We start from the raw sequence: 18,019 nt of genomic DNA, 5'->3' as shown, positions 1-18,019 counted from the left end.
GTAAAATAGAGGCGGCATTCGGGATGACAAACATTTTAATGGCGTGATGCGGGAAAATATTTCGGCGGGAGTTTTAAAACTGACGGTAGGATGCGGGATAAAAACAGAGACTGCAGAAAATCGCAGGGTACTCTACGAACGTTACACAGAGAACTGCGACTATCGGGATATTCCAGTTGCTGACCAAGAGATCGAGGGCTCTGAGAGCTTGAAATAAGTAAGAGCTGGACGTCGGGCCGGACAGCCAGCTTCGTACTCGGCAAGTAGTTTCTCAGGGCCATTGCGGGTCCTAAGATGGTGTGACCATTGAGAAATAAATGTATAATATTTTTTTCATTTAACACTTGAAGACTACACTTATTTCTTTATTGGTCGACACAACTCGCTCTCTATATTTTCGTAAATTGTTCATTAAATCTTTCCGCAATAATGTCTTGGCACTGCAAAATATATATCATGTTTCATTGTACATATTATATATAGTTTATTATTGTTTCAAATCCTCAAATTTTCGAGTAACTCTGGCCTTTTATCATGCGATGCGTGACGTGAAACGGCAAAGTCACGCCGCTCATGAGTAACGATGTCACGTTCTTCATTGCATCGATGCATGCTTCAAAAGGAGACAGACACACGTACCATCCAGCACAAAAGAATCCTATTGGCCAAGCAATAAGTATAAGGACAAAGAACCAGATGATTGCCCACAGCACTCCCTTTGCACTCATTGTTAACTGTAGACCAGGCCAGACGGCTACTTCCTAGCTATTTGCGACACTACTGGATCCAGGAACGTTGATCGATTTGTTTCCTGAATGACCTATATGGAAATAAAATTCAAATACTCATGCTAGGGTTTCCACCAATAAGACGGATGAACATTATTTCATTGCTTTATCCTGATAGCAACGAAGGTACTGGGTACTTGAATTGTGTTGCAGGCGTATAGGGGTGAGGGAGAGGGGGAGGGGAGGAGAGCATATTTCTGCCTCTCTCTCTCCTTCCATTTCTTGCTCTCTCTCTCTCCTCCCGTCCTTTTCTCTATTTCGTCTTTCCTCAAAAATTTGATCCAAATCAGGTTGTCCAAAGCATCTGTGTTTTCAAGCGTAAAAAGACCGTTCTGAGAAAATGGAGAGGTAGTAAAACAAAATTTAATTGCGCATATGCCAATCAGGAGCGTGTTGCAACACGCATACATTAATTGTAATTTTTCTCCAGACTATCGTTTCGTATCAACGCGATCGGGGAGAAATTCTTCTCTTTATTTTACCATGTCTCTGAACAGTTCTAAGTCGCGTTTGTAACGAACATCTAGATGTTGAACTGTACCGGCCTTCAAACGGTCTTGAATCCTTTCAGGTCTTGAATCCTTTCAGGTCTTGCAATGATCAGCTGAGAACTCGGCCCGTGATACACATTGAGCCCTACTGCCTCGACATTGTAAAACAAGGGAAGTGAAATGAAAATAGTTAACACGAAATACTAACCTTTCCCTTCAGTTGACAAGATATAATAGGAGACCCCTCGAGCACGTATAATACTTAGTATTCAACCTCCAGGACTAGCGTGATTGTGCCCTCTATGGCACGACTGTTCCTACTGTAGTTTTGTCAGCCGCTAGTCACGAGTTGCTCTTGCTGTCATCGCTGTTTAATTTCATTTAAACGTCACGCAACGCTCAAAGGTCACACATTTGGCTATTTATACCTAGTGAGAAGCTGGTAAAAGGGAACTTCATTTTCGAGACTTACTTGATACGTAACCATATAAATAAAACTGTATAACAATATTTATCTAGGAGTTGCAATAAATGGCTCAATTTCGTGAATTTTTCTACACAGACGCTCTCTTGGGCCAGAGGAACGAGAGTAAGGTGCTAAGACACTCCCGTGCGGCAAAATATTCGAGAAAAATCTGTGACATTTGTGTGGCATGTACGTGACAGCGAGGAAGACGGAATAAAAATCAATTTTGAAAACACATTGTTTTTGATGTGGCAGGTAAAATTAACTTAATAAAACGACAAGACTAAAGCTTATTTCTAACAGGGCAATGAATGACTGACGCCTTGTGAAAATGAAAATGAATTACCATATTCGTAAGAAATTGAGGATCGAAACCCTGAGTAAACATGTAACAAACAAAAGGCGCGTGTCCGCGTGGATTTTTTCTTCAGGAAAAGCTGCATCATCCGCCAGTCACGGGTTTTTGGTTCCAACATAACATGAAGGCACCTGCAGATTTCTTCGGGAAAGATAATCACTTGAGCTTGGCAGAAAAGTCGACTACCATGAATGCGTACACACCAACATCCATTGATAGAAGCTGTAATTAAACCATACGCCTTCCATTTAACAGTTTCAGCTTTCGGATTAAACGGAGTCTAGATAATCTAACCAACAATAAACTTAAGAAACATCTAAATATGTGAATAATTATTACAAACGCGCGTATCAACAGTCATTGTCGAGATAAGCTTACATAATTATTAGAAATAAATGGATTCGAATGTTCCGATTCAAATCAATACAGCCTGATCAACTGCTAAAATAAAAGTTTCGTTCTCTCTTCACATTGTACGACTCTCCCAGTCCATGAGTAAAATATTCCTGCCTGTCACAGGGCATCAATCTTTATCCAAAGGCACTCAGTTACCATCCCTGTTTTCCGTCCACCATGTGTTGAGCGACCTCGAGCGGTAATTTTACGCCACGCATCAGTAGCTCTGTTACGGTCTTCATGGCATCAACACAAGCTTCAAATGGCGATAAACAAACGTACCATCCAGCGCAGAAGAAACCCACGGGCCAGGCAAGAAACCACAGGCAAAGAAACCAGATGATCGCCCACAAAACGTTCATTGTTCCCTATATACCACGGGCACGAGAAAATATAAACATTACTAAATATTGACAATAATTCGCGTTATATAAACAAACGCAAAGCAAGCTTTAATCCGATATATTTAAACTTTAATCCGATAGATTTAAACTGTGATTAATGTACAATACTTACCGATGCCAAGTACTTCAGCTATCGACGTAAAATTCGCCCGTCAGTACAGTGACCAACTCCTTTTAACGTACTTCACATATAGCCCGTGAATAGATATTGTGAGGGGGTGGGGCTGGGCAATTTTTCAACTTTTTCATATCTCTTTCCAGCGTAAATCTTGCAAGAAATTTTCTTTATCTGGTTATTCCCAGCATTAATTTCTTTTGCATGGTTCGCTAGACACGATTCTTTGTCACTATTGTCACTGCGTATCAATTTTGTGGTAAATACTCAGCCCCGCATAAAAATACACAAGTCCATTCCTAACAGGGGAGAGCTGAGGGTACATTTTGTAACTCCCGTGCATAGCTCGGAGCCGGGTAACCAAACGCCCTTGGTTACCTTCGCTGTCGCGGATAATTTTCGAGTGCGCGCCATTTCTTCCATTTGCAGCACCAAAGATCGGGTTGATTGCTTCTTTACTAATTTTAAAAAGAAAGATGACTTTTAAAAATCGATCACAGTTCATGTAGTTTACTTCTCCCGCTTTTCGCCCGAAAATATCGCATCCCCTGGGTATCCGAGGTCCCGGGGGGGGGGTACTGCCATATATGGGCTATATAGGTATGTGCCGCTGTGAAGGGTATGGTTTTCAAGCAGTTTACTCTGGCACAGGGTATATAAATCAGAGCATTTGGGTCTAGAATAAATAGGGTATCATTTTTCACGAAACTGACCAGTTGGTTGAAGATTTTATCTAGACTAAGGAAACCAGTAATTGCCACTCAAAAATAGAAAAAAAAAAATGAAATCGGCAAGTTTAAATTTTTGCAACTCATCCTCAACAGCGTCGATAGATGATTATCATAAAACACTACTGGATATTATTAACTGTCAAAAATCGGGATTCAGACGGAAATCGGTGGTTTTAATACTGGTCACTCTAGTATAGAGTAGTAAAATTCATCTGAACTACCTCTGGTATAGGCTAAGGGTTCCAGGGTCCAGGGATCCGAGGATAGTCATAGCTAGAGCGTTAATAAAAATAAATCAGAATATCATAGGGTAGACTACGAGTAGTCCCTCTTTCGCTTAGTCCGTCGTGCGTGACGCGAAAGAAAACGCGAGAAAACCGCGAGAAAACAGTGGCCGTGCGAAATCGCGCACGACGGACCAAGCGAAAGAGGGACTACTCGTAGTCTGATCATAGGGGTGTCACAGGAACTTTTGCTGTGCTGTAAATTATATACCTGCTTTGTAACAAGATAGTACCACATCCTCACCGCATACTGATTACCTCATCGCATAAGATTAAGTTATGGGAAGAGTCCGCGACTGATGAGACAATAGGCATGTAACGAGGATATGAGCAGATAGCTGGAGCTTGGTTAACCGCCATCAAGGAGGTAGGCGGGTCGCAAAAGACGACTGTCTTTGTGGAGTACAGGACAAAAAGACCACGCTTTAAGCGGGGAGACCAAATTTAAACTCCAAATGGCGCAAAGCATTACCGACGCTACCAGCACGGGCGAAAACGGGGGAATGTGATGGACAGTAACAGCATGTTTTGCAATGAGCTAATTTATTATGCAGTGAGAATATTCTATTATTACACTGCTACTACATCAACCATACGTGAAAGGTGGCGTTTGAGAGCATAGCTTTCAATGATCAGAGTCACTATTCGAATTAACCACAGATCTGTAACTAAACGACAAAGAGTAGTGTTATCTTTCCAGCGACTACAGCTGTTTCTTATCGACTCTTGCCCCGGTCTCCCCCCCCCCCCCCCCCCTCCGAACCTACTTTAAAACCTCTATGTTGCTTCGTTCTTGCCTCTGCACCTCTGTTTTCCTTAGGGCTAAGGGCTATTGTTTTTGTTCTTTATCTATTGTTTCATTTGCCAAAATATAAAGAGCCATGTAGAATTTGCAGGTCGACCTGCTTAGGGCGTTCCGCAAGGGTAGATCTAGTTTAGACTTCAATAATGGCTGGGCTTGCATTAGTTAACAGCACTTTAAAAGTCAAGCTGACAATCAACAAAAATGTGGCTCCTGTACGTACCTTCGGTTCCTTTATTTAATTTTTCGACGAGCATAGCCGATCATAACCCTTTCAAACGTTTAGTTAGTTGGGGTGCAGTTCGAAAAGTGGCGCGTTCGCTCCTCTCAGTAAAAACTCTCTCCCTTTTTCGCTCCGCCGTTTTTTAGCGCTGCGCCCCAACTAACTGAACGTCTGGAATGGGTTAACCCGATCATGTCCGTCAACCCCGGAATAATACGAGCCACATCACATAACACGAATAAGACCTAGTAGCGAGTGGTTTCAAAATGAGGGGGACGGCGTTCAAATTTCTAAATAGCACTCCTAAAAAGTTTTAGAATCTCATTTGTAGCCGTTGCACTCTCAGAGTGTATTTTTACTTTTATTACAAGCGTTCACGCTTTCAGGAAGTCGTGCCAGCCACGCAAGCTAAGAACGATACCCTGCTAAGACACTCCCCACAACATCGACTTCAGACTCCGCACTTGTTCCTCGCGTTTTACGCCCTCCATTTCACATTGCACCTACTAACAAGGTAGCGAGCCACTAGAGGCCTTCTGGAGTAAAAACGCCAGGTGCGTGAGAACTTAGGATAGCATCAACTCGTCTTGACACTCAAATTACAACTGGGGCTTTTGCGGTAATACCCACCCAGGCGAAGCGCGGCTCTGCTTCAGAACTAGGCAAGTGGTCCCTCCCTTACTTTTAGTTGCTCCGTGTTAACGCTCCAAGTTTTCATCCACCTCTCTTGCTGCCGGAGAAGTGATTACTTCTCAAGATGGCAACAATTTATAGCTAGGCTCCTTTGTTCTCTAAAAGTACGAGAGCTGGCAGGAAAAGCCGCAAGCAAAGCCTCCCACGGGGATACATGTTCCCCTGACCCCGAGAATTTTCGCCTTTTCTCCCTTGTTCCCTGTTAATAAATTGGTTGCTCTCTAAAATGTTTCGTCAGACTGATCCACACAATCTCTCTTATCCCCATGAAATAAACGATCATGCTCTCCAAAATCCCCAAGAGACACTCTTTAAGGTACTCTAAGTACCTTAATTGGCGATAGCCAATTAACAAAACACTTTACACCAGCTTGTCATTCAAAGCCTTTTAATATAATAAGACTGATAAGAATTCAAATTACGCTCGGCATAAAAGTACTTGAAACTACTATTAAGAAGTTAAAAACTTAGAATGTCACGAAAAAAAATTATAATGTATAAAATCAGACCACAACTCAGTGGCTTGCACTGTAAGGTTGTTTGCTTTAAATAGGAAAACAGCAGCTAAAACTTTGGCAATGAAGCAATACAAAACTGATCAAGTAATTGACAATTATTTTCCTGTTAATCTTATAACGGCACTAATAATTATTACTAATTCTAAGTTCGCTAACGAATTAGATCCTAATTAATTCAAATTATCATTCATCATGCTAATTCATTTACAATCAATGCAAATGTTATTTTTATAACGCAACTCTTCTATTACAATCAGAATCTACGATTTATTCCTCTATAAATCACACAAACTATTAATAACCAAAGGTGCACTGAAAATAGATTTGACCAATTTAATCTACTTTTATGCTACAATAGCTGCATCTTTCAATACATTTCGATAGTGGGAGAAACTTCCTTTCCCAATTGCGTGGATCACAATCCCACTAAGGGGGGAGAACTGTGGTACATTTTGCAACCATACTCCAGATATACAGACTGACAGTAATCAACTACACAGACCAACAAAAAAAATAAAACAAGCATATATTTGACCTTAATTCACCAATCACAATTCATGAGCAAGACCTTTTGAACGAGTGATCACCACTACTTGAAATACACATGTTTGTTATTCCACTGATAAAGTAAACTTCTGTTTGCTGGAGATATCCACGGTAAAATAACTGGGAAAAACCTAAAACAAAATTTTGAGAGATTGCCGTTTCTGAAAGGCGCGGTAAGCAGAAGGTTGGAATTGATTCAAAAACTTCACATCTACTTATTACTACACACCTAAATCTTTGTTTTCTTGTTTAGCTTTATCATAACATTATAGACAACAATGTATTCAATGTGGAAATTAGGATAATTTTTGTAGTAAATAAAATTCTAGCTCAGCAGGCTAGTGTTTGGGAATCACATGAGCGAAGGTGAAACCCTAGCTTCCCACTGGCAGGCATTGCCACCGATTTATTCACTTGTGTGTGTTGTGAAACAAACATGAAATATTTTAGTTTTCCTTCACCATACCATCTTAAAAATCAAGATATTTTCAGGACAAGATGGAAAAAGATGCCTGTTCTTATTCCTTTTATCAATTTCTTTTGAACAACAAATAATATTACAAAAAGGAATGTTTACATACTTATTTGGACCCAACATATTATTTCATTATGGCTAAATGAGCACTGGTCTAGTTCCTATTTTACAGTGCACCTTTGCATTAAGTAAAGTACAGTAATCAATCTCCATCAAGTGAGGCATATTTTTTTAACACGATACACTGCTCTAAATACTCAGTCACACATCTTCCACTTTGCACAAAATTCATGTATGTTACTTCATAGTTACCACATTTCACAACTCCCAGAGTTAAGATCTAGAAATACAAGAAGAAAATTCTGTTAATCAAATTAAATGAAAGTAAGGTTATGGAATGACATGAATGATCATTGCAATACACAACTTCAGCAGTTGTGAAATTAACGCCTGAAAAAACAATCGGGCTTGAACGGGATTTGAACCCACGACCTCTGCAGAACCGGTGCAGTGCTCTACCAACTGAGATGTCAAGCCACCTGGGAGCTGGTCACGTTGTGAGTTCGTAATATACCTGTAGATGGCAAAGAATACAAGTGAATGATTTTACAACAGCTCGTATATTTGAATTTTGTCAGGCTTTAATTTCACAGCTGCGTAAGTTGTGTATATACCTGCGTGATCATTCATGTCTTCATATCTTTCTCTGCAGCTCAAATATATGATCGTTCCTATATTCACTAGCAAGCTATTATCATTAGATATTAGAAAACAGTCCTAAGAAAATATGCGTGCTGATTGGTTACAAATTGTGTTTCTATAACTCGATGGAAACACAGAACTAGCACGAGCTGTTGATGTAATGATAGCGTGGGCAAAGAGAATTTACACTTTGATAATCAAAGTTAACAAGCTGTTTTCCTTTTTTTCATCCTGGTGTTTTCTAAAAGAAATAGAAAACATGTTCTCCGTGTTTCTATTGAGTTATAGAAACACTCGTGAAAGTTTTGGGAGAACTCGAAAAAGCTGTGGAAACACTCGCCAGGGGCTTGTGTTCCCACAGCATTTCTCGTTCTCCCAAACTTCCACTTGTGTTTCTATAACTCGATAGAATCACGGAACGTGTTTTCTATTTCTTAAATAAAGTGATGAGAGGAGCTCTGATTGGTTCCCTAACAGGGGTGCAAATTTTGTCATACGGACCTCTCACGAATTAATTTCAGCAAATTGCTCTTTCAATGCCTTGCACAAAATAACAGCCTAAACACAACACCACTTACCTCTTTTTTTAATAATAACAGTAATAAAATGGACCTGTTTGTAGATTTGGCCAGTTGTACTGCTGTGCCTGGTACAACACAAAGACAATGTTAAGCTGTTAAATTTCGATTAAATTTCAATTTCAAGCTCAAGCAGGGGTTTCATTAACATTTTCAGCAGGAGGGAAAAATGTTTTGAACTGAACGTCTTTTTAGAAAACCTTTCCCCTAGATGGTCAAACCAGGCGGGCAAAATTGTCTTCACAGTCAGTCAATTTGCCCAGTGCCCAGCCCTTATCGAAACCCCTGGCTCAAGTATGGTACATGTTTTCTATTTCTTAAGTGGAAACCAATTGATATTGCCAGGTGACATGATTAAGGGTCCAATGGGTTGATGTAAACTACATGAAAATAAGCTGGTCTGGCACAGCATTCAGAGACATTCATTAGACAATGAAAAAATGTCTTAACTAGTTCAACAAAGATAATGGATGCCAAAATTAACTGAGTTGCATCAATCTAGATGGGAATGTAGTCGGCTTAATGAGGTCATTTTGCATGGGCCTTGCTAGCTGTGCCCTTCCTTATTATGACCTCAAAAGGAATCTTTTTCCATCGAGTTTTCCTGGTCAATGACGTTTCAAATGACCCATGCCCAACTCTTTGTGAACCCATTTTGGCAGACCAAAATCCTAGCATAATGACTCAAAAGGATGTTGGCATTTTCAGATATTGACACTTGAAGCAAAAACATGAAAACAATGTACATACCATAAAATTATGATAGTTGACTGTGGGCTGCTGAATGTAGCACACCTACATAGAAAAAACACTAGAACATTGAATTGAAAGTTCTGTACCTTCGCTCCAAATAGTTGTACCTGAAACAGTTAGTGCCAGCTAATGTAGAAGGTCCTGAATATGAAAGTGACAAACCCTTATTGAATTGCTTCAATACTGCACTAAGGAAGCACTCAGCTCATATATGTGACACGCCTAGGGGTATGCTTGTCAAAAATATCCCTTCAGGTGGTTCACAATCTACAGTTTATTTGTTTTCACAAATTCAAGGTAGCTCTGAACCCTTTCCACAATTTTTGAACATTTAAAGAAAGCTGCACCTTAACAAGCCAATCATCATTCAATAATAAAATACAGGGTCACTGAGGTTAATCCTGCAAAATATCCCAAAATCAGGCATCAGCCAGATTTGCAGAGTTTCCAGAATTTTTCACCACAGTTTGAATGCCATCTTATATTTCTGGTTGAGTTGCCTTGATAGGCCAACTTCTGCAATGAGCAAACTGCAGAAAGATAGTTTTAAACTTATATACTTATATGTCCTGAAATTGCACATTCCATGGTCTGTTTTTTAACACATTGTCAGCTTACCAATAATATTATAAACTGTCGAAACAAAGCTACCTAAATTGTTTAATTAGTAATTTGCACTTACTTGATTGTTGGTGTATGGTGCAGGTGCTGGCTCCACCACAGGAACCAACACGATTTGTCCACCTACAACTAAGGACAAAAGACACATACTGGCGTATGTAAATAGTGTGAGGTCTTCACTGGTAGGGGTTTCATAAAGGGCTGCGCACCAGGTAAATTGACTGGCTCTGGGGATGATTTTGCCCGCCTGGTTTGACCATCTAGAAGGTTTCCTTATTAAGAAGTTAAATTCAAAAGGTTTTGTCTGCCTGCAACCATTTACACTCCTGCTGAAAACATTAATGGGACCTCTGCTGAGGTACCAATTAACCATCCTAGGACAGGCACTTTCTTAAGATCCTTTTTTACTTGGAAGGGTGAGAGGGTTCAATTATAAGTAGAGGATTAATTTTTTGTTGAGGGGTGGGAGAGGGTATGGGAAAATGGTAAGGAGAATTTTTGGGCTTACAAATATTCTGGGACAAACTAAAATTTTACATCATTTACACCTCCCTGTCAATCTTTCCTTGAGCTCAATTAACCCAAGCGTTTCCTGAAGGACTTTCATCAGGTGGGCAATTGGTTTTCACAAGCAGGCAGAACTCTTTGCAATGAACTTTGTCACAAGCAAAACTTTCTTCCTTCTGGTCAAACCAGATGGACAAAATCCTCCTCACAGCTGGTCAATACCTGTTATTGCAGTTGAGTTTGCGGTCAAATATTGCTTAGTTTTAAAAGGCATGCAAACGAGGTTAAAGAGTCAATATAATGCAGAATTGACCCTTTCACCTTGATTGTGTGTCAAGCTGCTGATAACTGCAATAATGTTATAACAGTTATTTGGCCACTAAAGACCACTTGTGTCGCATCAACTGACAGAATTCCTGCACAATTATTGGTCAAGACCTAATATGTAAGCTGTACTGCAATGCAAGGCAATTTCTGGAAAGCCACTTTTGACTGCAAGAAAATGTCATGTAAGAAAATGAACTTCAGAGAACTGCCAAATGTAAATTGTCAAGTTTAAAAAAAAAAATTAAAATGAAAGAAAATTTAAAAAGGGACATGATAGCCACTGGGTGCCACACCCCACACTAAGACTTTAAAGGAAAATGGTACATGATTTGTGCCCACTGAATTGCAAATTTAGGGACTCAAGCTGGTGTCCTCTTAATAGAGGGTGTCTGCTTAGTATGGGGTTCGCTTAATACAGCTTTCACTGTAATCCTAATTTTGACAGCATTTTGCCAAACTCCTTAGTATAAAATTTTAGGTCTGTTTGACACCAACCTCCATTGTGAGCATTACTGCTGTTGATGCTGCTACCGTTTGCCACAAAAAACTGCCCACCCATCTGAAGAAATAATAAAACCAGTCCACAAATAAAGTCACACAATTAAGAACTATCATGTCGAGAATGTTACTAGAATTAGCGCAAAACCTCTCAAGATTCAAAAGTGCACAGAAAAAATGTTCCTGTTTGGCTGTATGATTTGAAATCTGCGTTCCATACCTCCTTTTTAACTGCCTTTCTTAGGCGGAGCTTTCTCCCTCCCTTGTAATCCACTGTTCCCTGTAATAAATGAGACAATGTTTTATTAAAACTTAGTACATGTAAGTACTAACTAGTAGCAGAAGAAGCCAGAGGAGAGTTACTGGAAAAAAGACATGATGAATGTTTGTTATTGTAACAAGGAAGCCTAATATGATACATAGACATTCCCCCTTAGGGTAATCTTTTTAAATTACTTACACATTACTAGTCACTGACAGAAGTGGAGGAAAATATCTACACTTTTAACTGACACTGGGGTGAATAATCAATTGTTCTAGTATACCAAACCAGTGAAATTGTACAGTTTTATTTTAGGAGAAACTGACAATACCGTCAATTCATTTCCAAACTGACTTTTTGTGACCTTCAGTTCACAAAAAGAACATGAGAATGTATAATTACTTTGGGGCAAATTATGAAAAAATCAACTCTGCCTGTCATCAAATACCGTCACCTTTTTTAGAAGGTCATCACGAGCTTGCATTGTTGTGAATGTCACAAAACCATAGCTGAAAAAGAACCACGCCCCGAACAATCAAATAAAAGAATTCAAAAACATAGAAAGCCTACGTACACCTACTGTAAACCTGGCAACTCTCATGCACTACAGTAGTGTAGCAGTTCTCGTAAGCTTGTAATATTATTCTATTTGTTGTCATTGCAGCAGCTGTTATTGTTTTGGGGCTAGGGGGCATTGTTTCTGTTGTTTGTTCTATTGTCGTCTCAAAGGGTGTGAAGCCATTCATGTGAGACCTCATGAGAGCTGCAACATGAACCCACTCGAAGTCTCGAAATAGCAAAGCATAGCAAATCCGCATGGGCTGTGATGTTCTTGCAATGGAGACCACCTTGGAAACAGAAAACTGCTCGACCAAAAACCACCTGGTGCTAAACTGTCACAGCTGAGCTCAGTGAGGTAAAACTCACATGGAGCAAGGCAGAACATGCTGCACAAAATAGAGACAAACGAAGAGGGAATGTTGTTGCTTTGTGTCCCACAGGAGCCAAAGAGTATGAAGTAATTGTTGTCAAGAGAAAATGTTCAGGCATACATTTTGAGGAGATTGCCAGAACGATTTTAAGTGAAATTAAGAACAGTGGTTGATAGAGACCTGGATTGAAAAACACTCAAGTGTTCCCCCCCCCCAAAACTTTTGGCCCTAAGGTACACTTCCAGGGGGGAGGGGTACTCCATATGGTGGCCTATTCACAAGTTGATGTATATGAAAAGGTAGGGAAATCTGTCATTTAGTTATTTTAAAAGGCCTTTAATTAAAATACTTCAGACAGGTGCACCTTACGGCTATATCATTTCATTTACTGGGCATTACATGAAAATGACCAGAAGACTTGCTTTTTCGTTGATTTATTCATAATACAGGCCAGTTATGAAAGTATGTGAAAGAGGTACCTTATTTCAATTAAAGATATACGAAAGAGGTATCTTTTCTAGGGGTATAATTGATGGTAGGACACATAATTATATAGTTTGCTTTTATTTATTGCCGTTTGCTTACGGTTAGCATTTATATACTGAGTTTGCCTGCGGTTATCATTATTATTGACTGGTTTGCTTGTGGTTAGCATTTAAGGGGTGAAGGGAAAGGTGACTAAATGTGTCCTAACAGGAATTATATGCCCTTTTCTGTTAAAATGGTATACAAAAGGGTAAGGGGTTGGACCTTGGGGAGGAGGCTACCCGTATAGAACTTTGTAGAGTACCCCCTCCCCCCAACTAGGCTGCACTCACATCCTCTCTGAGTTTGATCTCCAGTAAATCCACTACTAGAAAAATTCTACACAATACGTGGTGATAAAGAGAAAGTCCGCTCTCTGACACGATTGAAATAAAATTATCAGGAAAAGGACAGTTTCAGCAACTTGACACATTGTACGGTGATAAACTCCTGTGGTTGTTTTTCTCACTGAAAGATTATCCCTTGTACAACACAAGCCGAGCAAACATTGCATGTGGGCTCTAATTTTCAGGGCCTCTTCATATGAGCCCGGTAAACATAAACATAAACTTGTATCGTTCGCGGCTGTCGCAGCTTTGTAGACTCTTTTAACTTTACTAATAAAGCTGATTCGCCTACTCCTAAAGTGGAAATACATACAAGGCAAAAATTATGCCATTTTGGCCACTATGTTGCGAAAGCGAAGCTATTTCGTCTAAAAAGTTTCGTCCCGGTTACCCGGGCTGGAGTGTTCATATGGGAAAATTTTCATCCCGGTTGCCGAGATCTCGGCAACCGGGCCAGCCTGGCTTCTCATATGAACACATCGAAATTTTTACGAAGGAAAGAGTGGCGAGGCGAGATCTCGGAGACCGAGCCAGCCCGGTTGACCGGGCTCGTATGAAGGGCCCAATCAGTTAGGTGAAGCCTAATTTTCAGTAGCAAAAATAATTTGCAACCAAATGACAAAAAAACTCACAGACTGAAAAACTTATAAGGAAGGCTGACTTTCAAACTGTGTTCTTTTAATAAATCAATGATGAGTACTGATCGGTATAAATAACAGCATCTCAACTATTTAATTGGATCGACGGCTTCAAAAGCCCTTATCGCATCTGAGCATGTCATCTTTTTCGATGACCTCACCGAAAGTTATTGTAAAACTCCAAAATCTGTTACTCAAACGTTGAATAAAAATCTACCAGATCTTCTTACAAAGATCTCGTGCGAGGTAATTGCACTAAATTGATTCACAAAAAGGTGCAAACAATTGTGAAACGTAGAAGCCATTACGCCTTGGAGACTTCGCACCTCGAAACTACAGGCAAAACTATTTGGGTGCAAAAATTACATTAGATAAGCTCCCTCGCTGTGTGGTCGTCTCAATTTTGTCGGTCTCCGAGGTTTCAAAATAAAATCTGAAACAAGTTTCCTCGACAAAGAGATTCAAAAGTAACAAACCTACCCTTTATTGAAGCCGGTTTTGCGATCGCAGACGATCCTTACGTCTACGACTTCACCAAATGCGGAAAAGAAGTTCTCGAGTTCCAGCTCACTCGTCTGCAAAGAAAAAAGAAAAAAACGCAAGCATGCGTTATATCTGGACAAGCGTAAATAATTCTCCGTACTAAAAACCTACGGATACTTAAATAACGGTGACAAATTATAGATATTAAATACGTGCCACTAGTCAAAAATCTCTGTACGTCATCCGAATGGTAACTTTGGTCTCGTCTTCGACGCGGCTACGCAAAACGCATTCCTAAAACACGTAACCACCACCTTTCTTCCATTATCTAATTTTATCTTCGTTTGCTTAAAATAATTTTGAATGTGTTCTGCTTCATCAGCTTTTCCGGGCAAAATGTTTGGGAGATCAATGTTGCGGAATCCACAAGTTATTCAGTCCGTTGTACAGCACCGCATGTCTCATTGGAGTTGCACTCTGGCGACACCACGGCAGTCTTTTGACTTCCCTTTAGTAACAGCCAAATTAAAAAAGCCGGTAGAGAAACATAAAGGCAACGAAACGCCTCTGCAAAGTTCCGTACCCAAAGTGGAGCACAGATCATGGAATGCGAAATGTACATTCTGACGAGGGAAAGCTTACTTGTGTTCATTTCCCTTCATTAAGCTTTAATATAGTGATCCTAAAACTGACTTTTCGTTTTTCTTCACGTCTACACGGAAGCTCACTTAAAGAGCACTGCATTTTTGGTTTTTCATCATTTTAACCGGAATCTCGGTTAGATCGACAGAAATTTCAGTTGCTTTGCTGCGTTTTATGAAGAGTGCAGAGCTGAAATATGTATCAGCGTGTTCGCGAGAGCAATCGACACCAAGAATTTGTCTTCGAGCATGCATAACAGGAGATGATTGGAAAATAACTAGTACAAAAGGTTTGTCAAATAAAAATGGAAATAAAGTTCAATTGTACTTGTGTAACTTACATCCCGAGCCAAGCCCCCGATGAAAACTCTGTTGACGATTTCTTGTCCATCAGGAATAGATACCTGGGAAAGAAAGGTAGAAAGAAACACGCTCGCCTCACGAAGTTTATGTGAGGTTGGTACAAGGTTGCATGAAAACGATCAACTACATGTAATTAATTAATTTTACTTCATGAATCAGAACTCTGCCGGAGCGTTAAGCTTAGCTTGCATAAGCATGAGTTCTTTTATTAGAACCACACACATAAGTTGAGACAAAAAAATTGAGAGTTCCTTTAAAAGCAACGTTTCCATTATTTCCAGATTAACCAAACTGGAGTAGTCGCGAAAAGCTTCTTAAATAAGTATCAACTGCCTCCAAGCACAAGTGATTAGTTTCTTTGCTAATCCAAACAAGCACATGTAGTTCAGATGTCAACGGTTTGGCGGTGCTAACGAGATTCGCCGCCGCGATGAGGGTACTTTTTATATCGTTAAAGCGCTGAAATCAATCCTAAGATATTTATCACTAAGAGCTATATGCTAAGTCGAACCGGAGCCGCTAATAACAAACAAAATATAACTTACCGATGTACTCGAGGTCATTTCTATTCTACAATTCTCACAGGCAATGACCAGTTCCTTTGAAATCGCGGCGCGCAAGTTGTGTAACAGCATCCGAAGAAAGCGACTCCGTCCTTCAACACCGCGCGCGCTGATTGGCTAGATCGGCGACAAGATTGTCAATTTCACACAACTTGACGCTTCAGTTTCCATCTTCCGTTGAATTTTGCCGAAAAAAATCGAATTAACTAGACAAGTCTCGATCCAGACAGTGAATTTGAGAGAAAACTACAATGGGCCGTCCCACGGGCGGTCTGTTTTATAAACAGGGATATCGAAGATATTCAACGCCAGCACTCCACATGGCTGATATGGGAGGGGCAGATTACATGTCAATTGCAAGGAAAAATGGTTCAAGTCAGTCACTCTACCAAGATCAGAAAATGCCAATCAAACGAAATTAAAGGTAGAGATAGTGATCTACTTAAAATACCATCGATCAAAGCAAAAACGGAATGTTTATTGACAAAACAGCTTAAGCGAGATCGGAACGTCTAGGTGACCCTGCCAAAACTGCAGGTGTGTTGGATCGTAAAAATTAGCCGTAAAAATGCAGTGCTTTCCTTTATTCCTGCTTTTGCTTCCCAGAAAAAAAATCTTCAGAAAAAAACAACAACATTCATTCAGCGACTGTTTTCCTGGCAGATTCCATGAATGCTTACGCTTATCTTTTGCCAGTTTTACCGACGAAAAAAATTGCCCGGTACGAAGTGACCTCAAAGACAGCCGAATGAAGTAGTTTTTAAAATATGGCTTGTCAAACGACCTACTCCTTCAAACATTTTTTACGTGTAAATGCAACGGCTATGAACACCAGGTTTTCTGGTCTGTTGACTTTCATGCGTCGCAAATGGTGTTCAGGAGTGTCTCTTACAGTGACATGCACTAGCCCAAAATGACCAATTTTAATGATTTGGTAAAATTTGCGGCTTCTTGCACATATTATAGCAATCAAAACAGACGTCCTTTCTTTCATTGTCCAGATTTAAAATGGCTTTTGGCGCGAACCACATAAACTTACATGCAGTAGTATATGGGTTGGCTAAATATACTCTTGCCTTGGAAGTAACACTTTTTTTGTTAAATGGAAGAGACTACTATCTATTTGCCAAAGGAGAATTTTAAAATAGCCGTTAAGAAACATTTATTCTTCCCTGGTGTGAAATCATATTCGCTGATGAACAGGGTGGCACTGTATCAGGGCGGCAACTGGTTAGCCTAGCTATATACAGGATACAGCGGACGAAAAGCACTTGCAGACAGGAGCACAATACGGTGGTTTTTAAAAAGCTTCTTTATTTGGAAAGTTCTTTTCTATCTACAAGTTGTTTTCTACCAAAATTCAAACAATGTTTTAAGCAGTTGTGTAGGCCACTCTCGAAAATGCTGGGAGGATCGGATCCCTGACCAGCCGGAATTTCATTCGTCGCTGGAAGCCGTTTTACGGGATTTTTGAACAAGATATGACGGAAATTTAACCTGTATCACCAAAAAAATACCTTGAGCTGTTGAAACCATGGACTGCTGTAGCTTCATAGAAAGAAATGCCGTACGTACACCAAATCCAACTAAATCAAAACTATAAATCAGAGCAAAACGTCATTTGAAAACAGAATGTATCCTGAACTGACTGCACGTATTGCCGAAAACCATGAGCCGTATAAATTGGGAATATCTCCGATTTCACTCCAGCCGTAAAAGGTTTCCCATCCTCCTCGTTTTTAATCCTGCTCGCATTTTTTTTTTCTTATTTACAAATATTCTATGAAAATGTTTCTTTTCCCTTCTTTTCACTGCACCAGCTTTAAACTTATTGGCGAGGAGACTGGCTTTCTCGCCTTTCATCAAGAGCTCCCCTTCTGTGCGGAGTTTTCTCCTTTTCTTCCTCCACTCTTTTTTTTCAAAATCGTCTGTTCGTATAAATTAATAAATCGTATAGGAAAACCTGTGATTTTTCAAGAAGGTATTCCG

At 39.9% G+C, this 18,019-nt stretch overlaps 2 protein-coding genes and 1 long non-coding RNA gene across 4 annotated transcripts in view; all 3 read right to left on the bottom strand.

Annotated features, from left to right (window-relative positions):
- Positions 1-17: 17 nt before the first annotated feature.
- Positions 18-3,121, bottom strand: LOC110065361 (uncharacterized). Its single transcript, XR_002298418.2, has 3 exons — positions 3,016-3,121; positions 1,488-2,867; positions 18-820 (listed from the first exon to the last, which is right to left on the bottom strand). It is a non-coding gene; the product is annotated as an uncharacterized LOC110065361 (long non-coding RNA).
- A 3,001-nt stretch (positions 3,122-6,122) lies between these two features.
- On the bottom strand, positions 6,123-17,216 carry LOC110065357 (RNA-binding protein 3-like). Of its 2 annotated transcripts, none has more exons than XM_089272923.1 (10): positions 16,013-17,216; positions 15,446-15,508; positions 14,461-14,555; positions 11,993-12,047; positions 11,497-11,556; positions 11,274-11,337; positions 10,006-10,073; positions 9,321-9,365; positions 8,571-8,638; positions 6,123-7,864 (listed from the first exon to the last, which is right to left on the bottom strand). In XM_089272923.1, the coding sequence occupies exons 1-9, from the start codon at positions 16,100-16,102 to the stop codon at positions 8,579-8,581; spliced, it is 600 nt and encodes a 199-aa protein (XP_089129049.1). In that variant the 5' UTR covers positions 16,103-17,216; the 3' UTR covers positions 6,123-7,864; positions 8,571-8,578. The 2 variants fall into 2 exon arrangements, with proteins under 2 accessions (XP_089129049.1, XP_089129048.1); XM_089272922.1 differs by having other exon boundaries at positions 6,123-7,630.
- A 108-nt stretch (positions 17,217-17,324) lies between these two features.
- The window catches only part of LOC110065338 (importin-9-like), a 32,839-nt gene continuing 32,144 nt past the window's right edge, over positions 17,325-18,019 (bottom strand). Inside the window, exon 30 of the mRNA XM_020772470.2 lies at positions 17,325-18,019. This exon is cut by the window's right edge and continues 101 nt beyond it. Within this exon, the coding sequence (XP_020628129.2) occupies positions 18,004-18,019 (16 nt within the window). The 3' untranslated portion in view covers positions 17,325-18,003.

The sequence above is a fragment of the Orbicella faveolata genome, unplaced genomic scaffold (genome assembly GCF_042242905.1).
Source record: "Orbicella faveolata isolate gen_17 unplaced genomic scaffold, um_ofav_v1 contig_35, whole genome shotgun sequence".
In the NCBI taxonomy this organism is placed as follows: Eukaryota; Metazoa; Cnidaria; class Anthozoa; order Scleractinia; family Merulinidae; genus Orbicella; species Orbicella faveolata.
Note: the sequence above shows the minus strand (reverse complement) of the source record. Positions and strands in the feature narration are given on the sequence as shown.